Genomic DNA, 18,453 nt, shown 5'->3' on the forward strand with positions numbered 1-18,453 from the left:
ATTTAGATGTCTGTTTGGAAAGCGACTATAACAGAACTATAGACCACATATTGTAAGGTACAACTCGGGTTTGTTAAGGGACAACATCTTGTTTGCTTCTTTTGAAGTATGTTTAAAAAGTTTTTTTAAAAACAGAGAAATACCAATTAGCTTGGTTGTCTGGACTGGATACTTTATTTTCTGCTTCAGTTTGGAAAACATTTACTGGCAAACATTCTATGAAAAATTAGATCACACACACACTTCTTGGAGTCTTTGCACAGTTTCTGTGATGTAAAAAGTTGGTACTTGGCATGTTAGTGACCTCACTTAAACCACTATGATTACAGATGTTCAGTCATATTCATGGTCCTACAGTACCTGTATGTTTGTTTCATACACAAAACACAGTGGAGATACACCAAGCTGTGGCTCTGACAGGGTTAAACTCTCACAGGCTGCAGCCGCTGGAGGAACTGAGTGAAGTCAGCCCCTGCAGGATCCCATCACAGTCACACAGAAGCCGGCCAGCAGCCAACAGCACGTTTCACTCTCACACCGAGAGCAGGGGGGGAAGAGGAGAGGATACTCTCCTGTGTCTACTTGTTGATATTTACCTGTATCAGGAGCTCTCAGGACAGCTGGGACATGGTGATGTCTGCGTGAAACAAGTGTGTTTTCCAACATGCCGCTACGTGGCTCATGATGCCTCCCTCAGCTCCAAGCAGAGAGCCGGAGATCTGGACGGGGAACGCAAGTTTGAATCCTGAGATTACTCCTGAAATGTTGCTGCTGGACGTTCATGAGACATACCGGGATATGCAGGAGACACGTATGTATCACATTAATCCCCTTTTTGATGTTTTGGATCTATTTTTAGCCCACTTGGTTTGTTACACTTTGATCTTTTTGTCCTGTCTCTACTTGGCATAGCAGCGTGCCATCATTACTACAGTCCGTTGTCTGAGTGCTACTTAATCCGGGTATAAAAATGCATTCCTGTTGCATGACACACATATGTGTACATTACCACAAATGTAGCCATTTAAGCATTTTATTTTTTTCATTTTCTTGGCTTAAGTCATTTTTATGTATTGTTTTTTCATTTTGTTGTGTAACTTTCTTCTTTTGAAAGTCGACGTTAGCAAACAAACATTTTAGTAAAAAGATCATAAAGGATTTTAAAAAACACATGATGTGTTTTGGGCTCTTTACCAAAGGTTATATTTAGAGTTAGATTTAGCCTGGTTTGATATTACGCTGTTGGGAACAGTCCAGCAACATATTGACATTTGCAATCTAAAACTCCGCTGCCTTTGAGTCGGTAACAACGATCCCTGTGTGACCCGGGCTTGCACGTTTCAGCACCACAGTCCATGGACAGCGACAGATTCAGCACCAAACAGCGCTCACAAAGTTGAGCCCAGTTTATCATTGACCGGGATCTCCAGCACCTACACCCCCCACCCCCCACTTCCACCCTTGTCAGCAAGAAAAGCGGCTGTGCCTCTTAAAGCTGATTACAATATCTATCTGTTGTCTGATGAGTGGATAAACCACCTGACATTCATGCTGTAGGACACAGAGAGACTGCTCCACAGCGCTTAAAAAATCTTTTTGTTTTCTTTGTTTACAGCTCGGGTAAGAAACAAGGAGGGACCCTGATGCAGTCTTCTCCAGGACCATGTCTTCTTAATCCACCAGACTGTATCTTCCAGTCTTTTTAAGAGTCCAAGGGATCTGAAAGATGAACAAATCAGGATCTACACCTGGCTCCTTGCAGTCACCAGACACCATGGACATCATCCACAGCAAGACAAACACCCGCCGGGTGAGACTCAACGTCGGCGGCCTCCTCCATGAGGTCCTTTGGAGGACTCTGGACCGGCTGCCCCGCACCAGACTGGGCAAGCTGAGAGACTGCAACACCCACGACTCCATCATGGAGATCTGCGACGACTACAGCCTGGATAGCAATGAGTACTTCTTCGACAGACATCCTGGCGCCTTCACCTCTATTCTCAACTTCTACCGCACGGGGAAGCTGCACATGATGGAGGAAATGTGCGCCCTGTCGTTCAGCCAGGAGCTCGACTTCTGGGGCATCGACGAAATCTACCTGGAGTCGTGCTGCCAGGCCAGGTATCACCAGAAGAAGGAGCAGATGAACGAGGAGCTGAAAAGAGAGGCCGAGAACATGAGGGAGAGGGATGGAGAGGAGTTTACAACCACATGTTGTTCTGAGAAGAGGATGAAGCTGTGGGATCTCCTGGAGAAGCCAAGCTCTTCATTTGCTGCTAAGGTAGAGCTCAACTTTTCACATTTCTACACAAAAATCAGGTCAGTCCAAGTTAAAGTGGTATTAAAGGGTAACAGGCAGCTTAATGAATAAGGTTTAAATTTAGTTTAACATCCAGTGGCAAGCAGAAATCTCTCTTTGAGACTAGCTTGATCTGATGTATGACTTTCTTTGAACCCGTTCTAGTGCTTTTAATCTGTCACTTTCTGTTGCTTGAGTACAAGAGAGAGGAAGACAGACAGTCTGACAGTCTGAAAATATGTTGTTGTTGTAGTTGTTCTCAGTGGATCACGTCAAACTTTTGCTCATTCGTCAGTGTGTATTGAATAGCAGGACTTTAGGACGAGTCATTTTATTACCCTGCTTAAATCAATAATCCTAACAAGGTGTTTCCATCCCTGAGAAGAAAGGACCTGGGTGCTGTTTTTCTGCAAAGTCAATTAAAACCACATTTTGTTTGGGCTGTTTTTTTAGAAGAAAACTTGTCAAGCATCCTTTGTCTCCCTTTACTGGTTTAGTCAGATAATTGTTATTTCCTAGGATTGTCTAGGAGAGGGTCTCTCGGGATAATAATTGAATGTTTGTGATTTTTCAGCAGTGGATGAAAGGATTGATATATATTGTTAGAGTTAAACCATTTTTGGGACAGCAAGAGACTCTGCTAGACAAAATATATATTTTTAGACTATGACAGACATAAAGTGTTGCCTTCATTAGCCACCCCTGCCTCATTTCCAGTCCAGTATTCAATCATCCAGCTCATTAGCGGGCTCCTATAGCTTACACTCCAGGAACAAGAGAACCACACTTTGCTGGATCAATGGATGTAGCCATGTTAGCAGCATTTTAAATCACTCTGCAAAATATGTGTCTGGGTCAATATTCAATTAAAACATAATATATTTACTCACTGTATTTACTGTATGTACTGTATTTAATCAACAAACTTAAAAATCAGATATGTTGGCATTCTTAGGCACTCGTAAAACAAAAATAGGGAGAATGAAAAAGTAGACAAAATATTTGCTAAAGTTTGAGTGAGTAAGCTGTTGTCATATGCTTTTCAAATTCAAAGAGTCATAAGACCCCACAGCCTGCCTGGTATTCTAGCCACAAAGATACCATGGTGGTATCATTAGTCTGACAATTTCAAACACCTCTTTGAACAGATCTTCTTGCATAATTTAGTCTGCTCATTTACCGAGAGAACCTGCTCAATCTCTGACCTTGAATTACTCAAGCCCTTAATTATATTTCTTCACTATTAAATCACGTTGCTTGAAGATATGCTGAATTTAAAACACAGGACCCCTCTAGCTTGAAACCATTAATAACCGTCATTAGCAGGTCCTCTGGTATTCATGCTGACTGATCTTCTGCTATCAGTCAAATGAGTGCGTAACATAAACTATGAAGGAAAACTGTGTGTAACTGGTCCAGTCCGTCATTTTAACACATTTTATCTATATGCAAAAGGCCTATAGAGCTAGAGGGAGCTTCACCTCCCTTGGAAACAAAGAAAAGTATCTTTGTGCAATCACTGACAAAGAGGTCCTCTCTTAAATCTACTAGGTATGTATAAATGCAAGATCAGCAATTAAATACAGTAAGACCCTTGTGATTTTGATTCTCACAAAAACTATGCAATTACATTTAAGTCCTGATACACTCGATTATATCGAAGGCTTCTATTGTTAGTAGTCTTATTTATTATTCAACCAGTAACATTGTGTGGCTTTTTTATCTTGATAACAACTGTTTGATGGCTACAATAAATCGGGCTATTGTTGCTTATACTTAAGCAGCCGCCCTTGAAATTGACATTGATTGATGGGGTTCCTCAAGGATTTGTTCTAGGTCCTCTTTAACTGTCAGTCTGTATTAATAAATCATTAGTCTTAACAGACAAAATATTTCATGCAGACGACATACTATTTTCTGGGAGTAGATAGCATGCTCTTAAGTCCTTTATACATTTCTCGTTACCCCTAGCTTTAGGTATTATAATTATATATATTTAATTCATTGTACAGGCTTTGAAAGTTAATTTTTCTATGATAATGTTAGATAATTTAAAATGCTTGATTACAGACTCAAATGACAATATTACTGATAATTCCTCGTTGCTTACATGAGGTGTTTTCAGACCAAACTGTTCTGGGGACTTTCTGAAGAGGAACTATCTACTAGACTCTAGTGGATAGTTCCTCTTCAGAAAGTCCCCAACTCTCTAGTGACTAGAGAGATCCCTGAGAACTAAACACCGTAGGGGAATTTTTCTGTCTGCATTCGCACCGCCATGGTACCTACACTGAAGCAGGAGCTAAAAAAGGTTCCTCTAAATAGGGTTCTAGGAACTAAAATATTTCACAGTTCTCGTGGTGCGGAATGAATAAAAAAGGAGGAGGGTTCCAACAGTTTCTAGAACTATGAAAAAGTTTCTGCGGTCCGGAAACGTCTATTGTGATCTGTGTTTGGCCATTTTCTGTTTTTTTTTGTACTAAACCCAGATTTTACTCCGAGAAAATGAGTAAACATACAATACTTTTTTGCTCAGCTATGAGGTTCACTGAGTTTGCTGGATTATTAATTAAAAGTAAAGTTCAGGAGCATGATCAAAATTCACTTGTTTTCTTTGTTTACTTTTCAAATTCAAAACAGGCTCAATTTACAGTCCACAACAGAAGAATGAATGAAAAACAGGTCACTGTTGCATGCACTGACTATTTTGTTAAATAATAACAAATCAGTTTTGAAGACAAGCTAAATTTTCACCCAGTGAGGAGCCTTTGGGTTCTTTAAAATAATCATAGTACATTTTAGCACTGGCTCTCCTCCGCTGTGGCTCTGTCATTCAGCTTGAATTACTTTAGTCAGTCAAACAGAGAATCAGGAACACAACTTTTGTCCAGCTCCCTTGGTTATACTTGCATGCAAGCGCTTATCCTCAGCTACACACACAAGTGCATGTTGTGCAGCACAATTAGAGGAAACTTTTGAATGGAAGAAAGGGTAGGAAAGCCAGCGTTGTTTGACTAATGGGGCGCCATTTCCACTTGGGTTAGTTTTCCATATTAGACAGAGGGTATAGTAAAAATGTCAAATTGAGGTTAAATGGCTGCCATTAAATGCAGTCTTGTTTCTGAGGCTTAATTGAAGAGTTGAATCGGTGAAATGGCTTGTTCCAAAACACATATTCCGCCTCATTTATTTTTCAGTGCCGATTAATTAATAATTTTAATTGCACATTAATAACGCTCTACTTAAAGCCAGAGAGATAAGGTGTGATGCAGAATATCCATAACTCCAGATGACATCTTATAGTAGCAGTGTAGTTGGAGTAATATTATTGGAGTACTAACCTCCCCAAAAATAAAAGACACCAGCACCACCATTCAGAAAAGCCATTTTTCACATCAAATCAGCAGTGCAGGAGGCTCTGTGTGCAGTCTGTCTGTCTTTCTTCTTCTTTGGTGTGTTGAGATGTTACTGAATAGTTTTAGATCCACTTGAGTCTGCATTTCTTTCATGAGTATACCCACTGAATTATTTAGCATAATAATATGGACCCCTGGAAACAGAGGGAAAAAATCCTGGTAATCGTTTCATCAATAAAACATAAGTTGTTGTTGATACCAAACCATATGTGCTGACTGTAAATGTCGTCATTCAAAACGTGTACCAGTGGGAGGAGAGGGGTGAGTGGGTGGTGAATGAAACCAGCCTATGCAACATGTCCCAGCATGCCTCTGCTACTCATTTCACAATGCTTTTCAGTCTCAGAGGGATCAAAACAAACACCCCTGGGACTGGCAGTAGAACAGGTCATTGCTGTTAACCCTCAAACCCTTTGTTTATTTCACTGGTTTTGAAAAGAGCAGAGCCTCATAAAAAACAATGATTTCATCTACTTCCATGCACCAATCAGAAGCCAGCAAAATCTGAATCATGCCATTTGTTGGGCCATAAGTTCATGTTGACTTTCTATAAAATATTAAAATTCAACTTTGATTGATTGAATTATTTGTGAAATCCTTGTATATCCCAGTATATTATACTTCAATATAATAAACATAACATCAAGGTACAAAGTTGAAATGTAACTTGATGTACCAACTCATTCAAACTGTACGAGCACTGATGTAAGTAACATGAGAAAACAAATATGTGTTGTGTTAAAAGCAACAACAAAGAGATTCAACATACCCAGGCGTTGCTGCAATTAGAAACACAAAACACACACACAAAACACACACACACACACACACACACACACACACACACACACACACAGAGGAAACATAATTGGATTGTTAATCCATTCCAGGCATGGGAGTGGATAGAGGAAATTGTGAGATATTGAAACCACAAATTGCTGCACTGTATAATTCATATTATAAATCCATTTACAATGTTTTTATATTTAATTTACAAAGACTTTATGATCAATCATCGACTTCATTCAAAGTTGACTGACAATAATGGAAACTTAACAAACTGAACAGGAGCAGGTTCTGATTGAAAAGTTTTACAGAGTCAAAAAAAATAGCGTTGGCTTCCACTTTTTGACAACTCTGCACTCTGGGAATTTGAGTTCCTGTCTCCTTAAAGCCTTGTAGCGCGCTCTCTTCCCACTCAAGCTTTGGTCCATAAGAACTGGATACTGAGCTATAAAAACTGACACTCAGTTGTTTTGCCCTGGTGGAGGCACTTTGAACTAATTGCATGGAAACATCAACTCTCAGTGAGCGAGAGAGAGCCATGACTGGAGGCCTTTAACTGCACTTCTTCCCACACATCAGACATGCCCAACTGACTTCACTGGAAGCTCTTTGTTGTTTGTGAAGTCTGGGAGATTACTCTGTGTGGTGTGAGGATGGAGATATCCTTTGTGTTCCTTTACCTGCTGCACATTTTTTACCCCAGACGACTTTTTGTAAGGAAAGTGAGGAAATGGATTGAAAAGACATTAAGATGTAAGGCGAGCTGGGTTGTCCAAGGACACACCCTGACCAGCCATTAGGACGTGTGACTTCCCACGAACCACTGCCTGTTGATAGCTGTGCATGAGGGAGCGCAGTCACTTATGCTAACCTCCATCATTGTGTCACCGGGGAGCACAGAGGGACCAGAGGACATGCAGAGCAACAGTCACTATGATTTCATGGTCTCTGTTGTTGTGAGAGAGCCTCCTCTCTCGCTTTGTGTTTCTGTCTCTCCTTCCCTCCCCTGTTTTTTCTCTTACTCTATTTGTTTGTGTTTGTGTGGTAATATCCAGACACTGGGATATCCAACAGAGTGTATTTTATTAGTTGTTTTCACGTGGTGTTGCTGGGTGACAGCAACTCTGCCGTTGTGCTTAGGTGAGCTTTGAATAGCCACAAATCAATGGAACATAGTTTCCCAGCTACCAGACTGATTGCAGCGCAGTATATCGCTGATTCACGTGGACTGTTTGGCACTTTGACAAAGTCTCCTCCATGCTCTCTTATCCCCTCAAACCCCCCTGATTCAGTTTTCTCTCTCCTCTCATTACTCAAATACCAACTAAGTAATCAGTACAGCACTTATTATTATACCAACTCATTTAATATAGGAAGAACACATTTGAATGCACTCAAATTCTGAAAAGAGCAAATCAATATACATGCACCCAATGTACATCAGACACAACATATAGCAGTCAAACAACAAAAAGCACACACACACACACACACACACACACACACACACACACACACACACACACACACACACACACACACACACACACACACACAGTCATTATTTTTTCAGGCCACACATAAAGATTTTTCTTTTGTATTTGCAACCAAACAGACTGTAACAAAGCTCTTCTCCACACTTTATTTTCACCAGTCACATCCCATCAGTGAGGCTGCTGATGGATGTAGATTATCTGCCCATCTGTGAACTGCAGAAATGAGGATTACATTGTGTGTATATTGGATGAAGTGTGGTCAGTCTGTAGCATATTTGCTAAGCTGGATAGATTTCTGTGAGACTTCAAAGACTTATGTTGTTATCAGAGCCTCAACTTTAGTTTCTTGTACATTCTCATGGCCGCACCTTTAAGGGTCTTTCCAAAAATCTCAAACTGAAGTTTTACCAAGGCAGTTATCTTTCATTTCCTTTAAAAAAAAATGTATGAAAGTGGTTTCAGAGAAAATGTTTCTCCCCCTATTCCATAATTCCCTTCATGGCTAGAGGTGCTGTGTGACCAGCACGGACCAACTGTCTACTCTTAGTGCTACACAAATAATCAAATGCACAGCCTGCTTTTGCATGCAATTTTCCATGTGTGGCTGCACATTGGTTCATGGATTTTGAACTTTGTTGGTAGGCAGGTAAAAAACCTTGGCTAAAGAGATAACATTCTGGGGGAAAAAAACATAGCAACATTGTGTATGTTTCAACAGCCTCTATCTCAGCCTGACTGACAGGCAAGGCAGGAAAGGGAACTAGGATGAAGGGTATTCACTAAATGTACAATTTCCATGAGGTATGATCTGGTTTTCACATGAAAATAGCATTTTATTCTCCAGACTATGTTAAATTAGAAACACTCTTCAATTATTGACATTCTAATACACAAAGTGACACACTCTTAAAATAACAGCTCCCTATGTTTATAATTACAATGGCTCAAATTACTAAGTGCATGTGAAAGCTGACACTAGTCATGATGAATCTACAAAAAGTCATCCCCCAACTCCATATTTGTCCTCCGCTCTTTGGAACTTTTTAGAACCTTCAGCTCATGGTTTCGGTTTCCTAAATCTTCACTATTATGGTTCAGGTTAAAGGTATTTTATCGATGTTGATTTCCAGTTCCAGAATGATCCGGCCTTCAGTGAACAGTTCTCATGAAACCGCACTGCCCGTTACCTGCTCAGCATTAAACATGTTAAACACGTGGAGCATTTAGCTGCTAAAGATTCAAATATCTGACAGTCGGTGGAGACCCAAAATAGAGCTAAAAGTAGACTTGTAATCATCAGGTGGACGAAACACGAGTGTAAATTACTGATGAAAATGTTCCCCTGTATCAGATTAAAGTTGATTAAGTTAGTCCAAATAAATGTGTAGCGTCATCGTGTCCATTCTGTCCTTGGCCCAAAGATGTCAAAAGAAACGGATTCACAGTTTAAAGTTTCACTTGTAAACATCCTAATCTAATCAGACAGATTATTATTGTGGATTTATATTCTGTGAAACAGTTTAATGTACTGAACCAGAGTAAGCTTAAAGCTTATTTGCATTTGCCATCATGATTCATGATCTACGCTGAAGTTTTCAGTGCAATAAAGATGTCATCATTTGATTGTTTCCCCAGACCTTTTGAGCAGGAACAAATAACAAATAGAAAGGTTTTAATCTATCAGTCCTTTATATAAGGACATGGATATCTTCTCTGTTATTGGCTGCAACATGGAGCTTATAGTTAGAGAAAAAGGCTCTGAACTGTAGCCCCTTCATCGCCCTGCTGTTTCCATGGAGAGAGGTGATCTAGCACGCTACATTAGCTTATCACGCAAGCCAGCTGAGGCAACACTGTACGCTACACATGCAGAGAGACTCCCACTGCATAGTATCTCTGTTTGACAGGCCTACTAAATCCATGCTTTATTTTTGGTACAATGCCTTATCTGACTGTCCTTTTATTCCTTTTCTCTATTTCTCTCTCTCTCTCTGTCTCTCACACACACAAACACAGCTGCGCACACACACATGTTCGGCTGGGTTTGTGGTTGTAAAAGTCCGCTCTGCTGCTGACATTTAAAAAGGTGAGGGGTCAATGTTTAACGGAGGGAGACTTGACTATTCTTCTGCGTACCTTCATTCATTATTCAGTCGCACCTGTCAGCTCCAGAACATCACTCAAGAGGATGTAGAGTGGTGTAGGAACGAGTGGTCATCCGCAGACTCAAGCAGAAGCTTCCAGAGAGTCAGATAGTAGAACCCAAAGCTATTGCGTGTCTAAACTACACCTAGAGCTACAGTTTCAAGGTTTTCATCGCTCTGCAGGCTGAGACTGAAAAGGTCAGATTGTTGCCACTTGTACAGAAATAACTGACATGACTGAATAATGCAATGAAATCTGAAATCAGTCCAATACATTTCTTGACAGTAGATGTATTTTCTGTTGAGCCTGCAATCCATCTTTTGAGTTTTCATAGATTCTGATGTCGCTCTCTTTTGGCTTCTTAGCTCAAGTGCAACACGTTCCCTGTTTGTCAGTTGGTGACAGCAGAACAAAAAGATGGCTCATGCATCTTTCACCAGCTTCATCCGTCATGTCCTACACCTCACAGGGGTCACATAACCGTCAAGCTTAAAGTGAAGAGGCTCATTGTGATGACACTTAAGCTGACGAAGTTTTGGGCTTTGTGCTTTTGTTTGGCTTCGGTACCAGAGCTCAACTGATTTTGCTTACATCTCCGTTAAATCTTTGCTCCTCCACCACGATATCCTCCCGTCAGTTGAGATGGTGGAAGAATCCTTGGAAAGAGGTTTGCATTGCTATTAATGATTGACATGCAGGCATAGTCATGTAGACCTCAAAAACAGCCATTTTTACGGGACAGTACTGCCCTGCCCTTGTATGCAATTTCTCCAAACAAGCAATTTCTGAATGACTGAGCATTGCTGATTCTCATTGAAAGAAAGAACAACACAATACACAGTTTGTTATTTCACTGGACTAGTTTAACCATGAGCAGAGGGTAACTTATGAGCAATCCTAAATCCTATGGGATCCCTTTTTGAGATGGGATTAGTCACATGATACACAAGGGTAGATAAGTTTCAGGGCACATATTCTAATTAGAGATGTTCTAAAGTATCGGCCTGTGATACTGCCTAAATCGTGTTATCGGGTAACAGCACGTATGACAGTCAATGCATAGATCTGATACCTTAACCAATTAGCCAAATGAATCAGCTGGTTTCAGGTCAATTATTATACGACAGTAACTTAGCAACAAGTGTGGTGTTAGCATAGTGTAAGCTAGCAAAATGACAGTAATCAGTGTTGTCCCACTGTTTTTTATCCCAGTATATGTCCGGTGGTACAATGAGCTGATAATCAAGTCTACATATGGAACTTAGTATTATAAAGGGAACATCTCTAATTCAGCCTGGTCCTTCTACTTCTTTTTGGGTATTGTTGGGTTCTTTGTTTGCAAAGTTGTTATAAAAAAAAAAGAACGTTTACTCTGTCTTAAAAGATATTGGTATCTGAATGTTTTTACAAAGATAGATAACTAGTAAATGTTTTTCTCCAAATACCAAAAGACATCATGTAGAGACATCATGTAGAGTTTGAAACGCCAACAAATAAATGCTCTGAGCGGCTGCCAGACTGAGGAACAGTAATTACTTGAACCTGATACAGAACCCAACACCTTCAAGGTGCATGGACGAATAGTTAACAACAGGATTCAATTAACACAAGATCTCCTGCAGTCTCTCACTGTGTGGCATTGTGTCTGCCGTGGTAGACAGGCTGAATTAAAGAAAGCGTCAGGTTACTGTTGTGGTGCGTGTGTCTCCTTGCATCGTTTTAATAGATGTCAGTGACACGGTGAGGTAACCAAAGAGCACTTTTTAATTTATCTGCCTGATAGAGATGCATTTTCTAAATAGACTAATGAGACATGAAAAGGGTAAAACAGAGGCCAAACATGTTGTGTTACTGAAGGAAAATGTCAGCATTGATGGAGGCAGATGGGTGAGAGAGACACCCATTGTTCTGCAGACAGGTCTCTCAATAGCTTCAGCTTTTTAGCAAACAGAGATTAGACCAAAAGCAAACACAATCTAGAATCCTGTCATCTGCACTTTTTATACTATAGCCTGCATTCAGAGGTAAGCAGAACATAAGACAGCTGATTTCCAAAAAAAATAATTGTAAGGATGTCTAGTTCACCATGACCCCAAGGGTTGTGATGCTTTGTTTTCTGATAAAGTCCCAGTGCAGTATAAAGAGATTATTAACTCACAGGATCAGGTTGTGGTGAGTGGGAGTGAGCTGAGGGGGTTTTCTTGTGTCCCTACCTGTAACAATTGAGATGGATTAAGTCCTCACAGGGAGATAAAACCTTTCCTTCCCTTTAATGAGCTATCTTCACCTCTCTGCTTACCTGGTAGGACCCCAAAGACAGCAGAGGGTGCATTACAGAGAACAGTGTGTGTTACCAGAGTAGAGTATGTCTCTGTCTTCTGAGAGAGAAACTGTCACGGGGAGTTTAGTTTGATTTCTGGATCAATGTGTCCGCCTACTCTCTTTCACTTCTATGGAACAGAATATCTCATTCAGACCGAAGCAATCAATAATGACAGGAAGTAAGAAAAACCCGAAGCTAGAGTTAGTTTCTTTTTTTTACTATTTAAGAATTTGGTAAATCAAACTGTAACTTCAGTATGAATTTACAGTGACATAACAGTCATTTTAACAACTTCCATCCCCGGTATGCTTTCAATGTTTTTTGACACACAAAGAGATTTAGAAGGACAAAGAGGTTTGGTTATTAATAATACTCAGGTTGCTTATTCTAATAATAAACAGTCTAGTATGAGTGATGAAGCCACCTAAGTATGACATCTAGTGCAGCCCCAACAGATTTTCTACCTTCTCTCAGCCCCAAGGGGTTTCTATAAATAAATACTGTTTTACACATACACAGACACACACACCTGTGCATTAACACACACTACGTCTAACTTCCCTCTGGCTCTTGTTCAAACACTTTTTGTCGACTGTTACTTTCCTGCTCATTATTCCCCTTAAATCACACATAGATATGTATCTTTAAATAGAGACACTGAAGTCATAATTTAGATTATTGTTTTTGACGGGCTGGCAACTTTTTCTTCTTATTCTTCTTGCAAAATCCAACTCGTTTCATAACAGCACACAGTCACATTCATCAGTATAATTGTTATTTTCTAGATCATCAAAGAGTACAGCGAAGGTGTTTGCTCACATACATGGAGACAGAGAGGGTGATGGAGTGAATAAAACACAGTGTGATTGGTGTGAAAGCAGAGTGTCAGCCATGTCAAGGACTGGTCAGAACATTGTGGTTATTCAATGTGCCCCTTTAAGTAGGTCAAACTGCTGTCATGTAATTTATTTGTAAAGAGGACCAAAAAATGTCTTTGAATTTATCCCTGTTTTGGTGTGTTGGATGGCCGAGCATTTATATTGTGTGCCCCATGCAGCAGGCAGCCGGGGTTCGACTCCAACCGTTCACACTTTGCTGCATGTCATTCCCCACTCACTGTTCTCCTCTATAATAAGGGCATAAAAGATTAAATGATTGTATTTTTATACTTTCCTGTTAAGAGTAAGAGGGGAAGATGGATTCCACTCTCCTGTCTGTATGCTAACTTTTCACTCAAAGCAAATAGCTAGGTAGCTAAGCTTAGCATTAAGAATTAAAACAGGAAAAACGCTTGGCTTGTAATGTCAATATAATCAAATCTACCTGAAGCTCACTATTTTATACTTTTTTGTTTGTTCTACATTTGCTGTTTTACAAATATATATCTATATATCTATAGATATATATACAGTGGAGGAAATAATTATTTGATCCCCTGCTGATTTTGTAAGTTTGCCCGATTTCAAAGAAGTGAGAGGTCTATAATTATTATGGTACCTTTATTTTAACACACAGAGACAGAATATCAAAGAGTCCAGAAAAAAACATTACATAAAGTTATAAATTCATTTGCATTTGATCAAAGGAAATAAGTATTTGATCCCCATGCAGAACATGACTTAGTACTTGGTGGAGTGACCCTTGTTGGCAAGCACAGAAGTCAGACGATTGTTGTAGTTGGTGACCAGGTCTGCACACATCTCAGGAGGGATTGTGGGCCACTCCTCTTTACAGATCCTCTCCAAATCCTGAAGGTTTCGAGGCTGTCGCTTTGCAACTCGAACTTTCAGCTCCCTCCACAAATTTTTTTATAGGATTAAAGTCTGGAGACTCGCTAGGCCACTCCATGACCTTAATGTGCTTCTTCTTGAGCCACTCCTTTGTTGCCTTGGCCGTATGTTTCGGGTTGTTGTCATGCTGGAAGACCCATCCACGACCCATCCTCAGTGCTCTGGCTGAGGAAAGGAGGTTCTTGTCCAAGATCTTACATTACATGGCCCCATCCATCGGCCCCTCAATGCGTGAAGTCGTCCTGTACCCTTAGCAGAGAAACAGCCCCAAAGCATAATGTGCCCCTCCATAAATGGACTAAATGGTAATGGTAAATGGACTTGAGCTTATATAGCACTTTTCTAGTCTTCCAACTACTCAAAGCACTTTTACACCACATGTCACACCCACCCATTCACACACTGATGGTAGTGATCGCTATGTATCATCCATCAGAAGTAACTAATCCCATTCATACACCACCACTGAAGCAGAGGGAGCAATTCAGGGTTAATTGTCTTGCCCAAGGACACATCGGACATTTGGCCAGCTGGGGATCAAACCCTCAACCTTCCGGTTGAGAGGTGGCGACTCTAGCCACAGCCGCCCATACTTGACAGTGGGGATGGTGTTCTTGGGTTGGTATTCAGCATTTCTCTCCCTCCAAACACAACAACTCCAGTTTATGCCAAAGAGTTCAATTTGGTCTCATCCGACCACATCACCTTCTCCCAAGCCTTCTCTGAATCATTTAGGTGTTCATTGGCAAACTTCAGACGGGCCTGTACATGTGCCTTCCTGAGCATGGGGACCTTGCGGGCACTGCAGGATTTAAATCCATTATGGTGCAGTGTGTTTCCAATGGTTTTCTTGCTGACTATGGTCCTACCTGCCTTGAGATCATTACAAAGCTCCTCCCGTGTAGTTCTGGGCTGATCCCTCACCATTCCCATGATCATCCTTACCCCACGAGGCGAGATCTTGCATGGAGCTCCAGACAGAGGGCAATTGATGGTTATTTTTAATTTCTTCCATTTTCTTATAATTGCATCAACAGTGTCTCCTTCTCACCAAGCTTCTTGCTGATGGTCTCGTAGCCCATTCCAGCCTTGTGCAGGTCTAAAATCTTGTCCCTGATGTCCTTTGAAAGTTCTTTGGTCTTGCCCATGGTGTTGGAGTGGTTGGAAAGGAAGAGATTGATTCTGTTGACATGTGTCTTTTATACTCATAACGAGCAGTGATTGGGAGTACTTTCTTAAAGTGACAGGACTAATCTGAGTACCTCCCGGGCAAATAATCAGTCTCTGGGAGCCAGAATTTGTGTTTGGTTTGTAGGGGATCAAATACTTATTTCCTTTTATCAAATGAAAATGAATTTATAACTTTATGTAATGTTTTTTTTCTGGACTTTTTTTTGGGATATTCTGTCTCTGTTTGTTAAAATAAAGGTACCATACAAATTATAGACCTCTCACTTCTTTGTAATTGGTCAAACTTGCAAAATCAGCAGGAGATCAAATAATTATTTCCTCCACTGTACATATATATATATATATATATATATATATATATATAGTGGTCTATTTCTTGACTAGGTGCAACATTGTTTTTACTCTAAGGTCAGATAAGCCTAGATTTCTAAACATTGTGTGGTAAGGTTTTGTTTGGTATAGATCTTCTCCTCTAATTATATGGATAAAAATAATAACTAAATTTTCCCAGATGTCCACCCATTTCTTTTTACAATTATTGGTCAATAATTTCCTATGGACACTTTATCCCAGAATACTGCTGATGATTTGTACTTATTACCAAATGGCTGCTGTAATTGTTACCTAATGGGTGTTTCATTTGCACTTGATGGCACAGAACAAACAGACCCCTGAAGGATCTCAGAAACCCAAAAATGGATTTTCCACTATAAACCCACACAAGTGGAGACAGCAAGAGGAGGTTATACACAGACAGAGGCTGTAAAGCTGTGCACTCAGTATCTACATTTTCACTGCAGGTAACATCAATAACAGACCTAAAAAAATATTTTCAAAATGCTAAATTCACTTCATGCTAAAAATAGAAACACCAAGAGTATATTAGATGTCTGCATGATGGACTGAGCTATATGAGTGTTTGTCTATACTGTATTTACAGTACCCCATACTGTATGTAGGTGTGTGTTTTTATCACGCTCCTCTGAGTGATTACAAAAGAGAGTGTGAGAGAGAGATGGTGTGGAAAAGAAAGGCATTTTCTAGGTCAAAACTTCTATTTAAAACTGAATAAAAGGACCTTTCTGTGAGGTTTTGTTGTGGAGGTTTTGTTGGAGGAAGTCTGAGTTAGGCTGCCAATCAGCTGTGTGTTTCATCTGTCTGGTTGCAAAGTTTATTGGATAAAATATGCAGACAGTGGTGTGCTGTTGAAACATTTGTGTCGAACAAGCAGAAGTCAGTATTACATAGTCTTCAGTGTGAGCGTATGGCGATGTGAGAGAGAATCAAAGGCCACATCTTTGTGGTATCAGTGTGCTACTATTGATGGTAATTATGTGAGACTGCTGTGGTGTGCTGCCTGAGGAAGGACCAATGCTCATTTGTTGTAATTACATTTATTAGCAGGGCTTTGTGTAGGTGAGTATAATATACATGAGCCATGACTCAGGAGATCACCTTAATGGTTACTCTGTTTGCCAGCATGACAATTGGAGGAAGTCCCTTAGGGGTAGCTGAAAGCAGTCCACCTCCTCAAGTAGCTCACCTGAGACCCTTTGACCACTCACCAACTCCAATGACTGACATATGCAGGTGTTTCTTAATTAAAAGGACCTACGCATGTACCTACATTAAATACTGCAATGCACTACACTAAAACCAGTTGAGCTGATAGTCTGGCAGTGCAGAGTGGGTTGATTGTGTGAGTTTCAATTACAATCCCACTAATCTCCAGGCAGCAGTCCCATGAGGAACCATCCTCCCCAGTCGGCTGCCAGAGCCTACTCGCTGCTCCAATTGCTCATGCTCCTTTCTCCGCCGCCTCACGCTGCCCAATCTCTGTCTGGTGTGAGATAGAGGCAACGGAGATGGAAAGTTATGATGTGTGTAAATGGGCCAAGCTGGAAAGGTGACACAAGTTGAAGGTTAAAAACTGGATCGCCATGTACAATATAACGTCATTTTTATGGTTTTACTATTTAAATGTAGAAGGAAAAAGTTAGACTCAATGTTTCATCTCAGAGATTATTGTAAAACATACTGGCTGCCATTTTTCCACTTTAGAGTTAGCAATGTTATTTTATATGGTAATGAACACTACTGGAAAGAAGCACAGTCACATAATACTCAGCTGCTGTTTGAGCTCATAATTATTGGAAATACATCGTCTGGTCCCCACATCCTGAGAGTGACATTGATCACCCAAACCAGCTCAGACAGTTCCATCTCCCATGAGAGCAGAAGCTGAGAGTCGATGGGTACTGTGTTAACTGAGCAGCATGATGTAAATTGAAAGGGTTAGTGATCTGCGGGAAACTTGACTCTCCTGTTGTTACATTTACACATTTGTGGTTCCATGTGCATTTCTCCCATGACAAAAACACAGACTAATCAGGGACAGTTTGGGAAGTCTCACTGTGTAATAGTACCAGGTAACATGTTTCTGAGACAAAGGTCTGTTACATTGTCTGGGTGATGGATAAAGGAATTAATGTATTAACTGCTAGCTTTAGCTTTCTTAACAGTTGATAAAATGTATTGCTCATCACACAGCACAAAGGCAATTTAAATCAGCAGAATGAATGTTTTAAGTTTAAATTCTAAAACAGGAAGCATAGCTAATGGCTGAAATTACAAATTGAGGCTAAGAATTTATGAGATGTTGATTGAAATGAAAGCAAACATGATCCAGACAAAGGGTACAGGTAGTCACAGGTTTGACAAGGAAAAATGTAAGATGAGAAAGTGAAGTTCTCACATAATATGTTATCATCCCCTCAGACTTAAAGAGATAAGTCTTATTGGGGTTATCTAACTTGATAACTGTGACTGTAAGATTTTTATCTACTGAAGCAAGCTATCAGTTAGACAATAAGTTATCTTTTTTTTTTTTAAGATTTTATTTTTGGGCTTTTTGTGCCTTTAATGTAGAGATAGGACAGTGGATAGAGTCAGAAATCAGGGAGAGAGAGAGATGGGAATGACATGCGGGAAAGGAGCCACAGGCCGG

The 18,453-nt window shown here is 40.2% G+C and overlaps 1 protein-coding gene across 1 annotated transcript in view; it reads left to right on the plus strand.

The window, feature by feature from the left end:
* The first annotated feature begins 131 nt into the window (after nt 1-131).
* Nucleotides 132-18,453, plus strand: part of LOC132977392 (potassium voltage-gated channel subfamily B member 1-like) — a 36,110-nt gene continuing 17,788 nt past the window's right edge. The window contains exons 1-2 of the mRNA XM_061041925.1: nt 132-811; nt 1,616-2,281. Coding sequence (XP_060897908.1) covers nt 1,727-2,281 — 555 coding nt within the window. The 5' untranslated portion in view covers nt 132-811; nt 1,616-1,726. The remainder of the gene's footprint in view (nt 812-1,615; nt 2,282-18,453) is intronic.

The sequence above is a fragment of the Labrus mixtus genome, chromosome 7, assembly GCF_963584025.1.
Source record: "Labrus mixtus chromosome 7, fLabMix1.1, whole genome shotgun sequence".
NCBI classification, from domain to species: domain Eukaryota; kingdom Metazoa; phylum Chordata; class Actinopteri; order Labriformes; family Labridae; genus Labrus; species Labrus mixtus.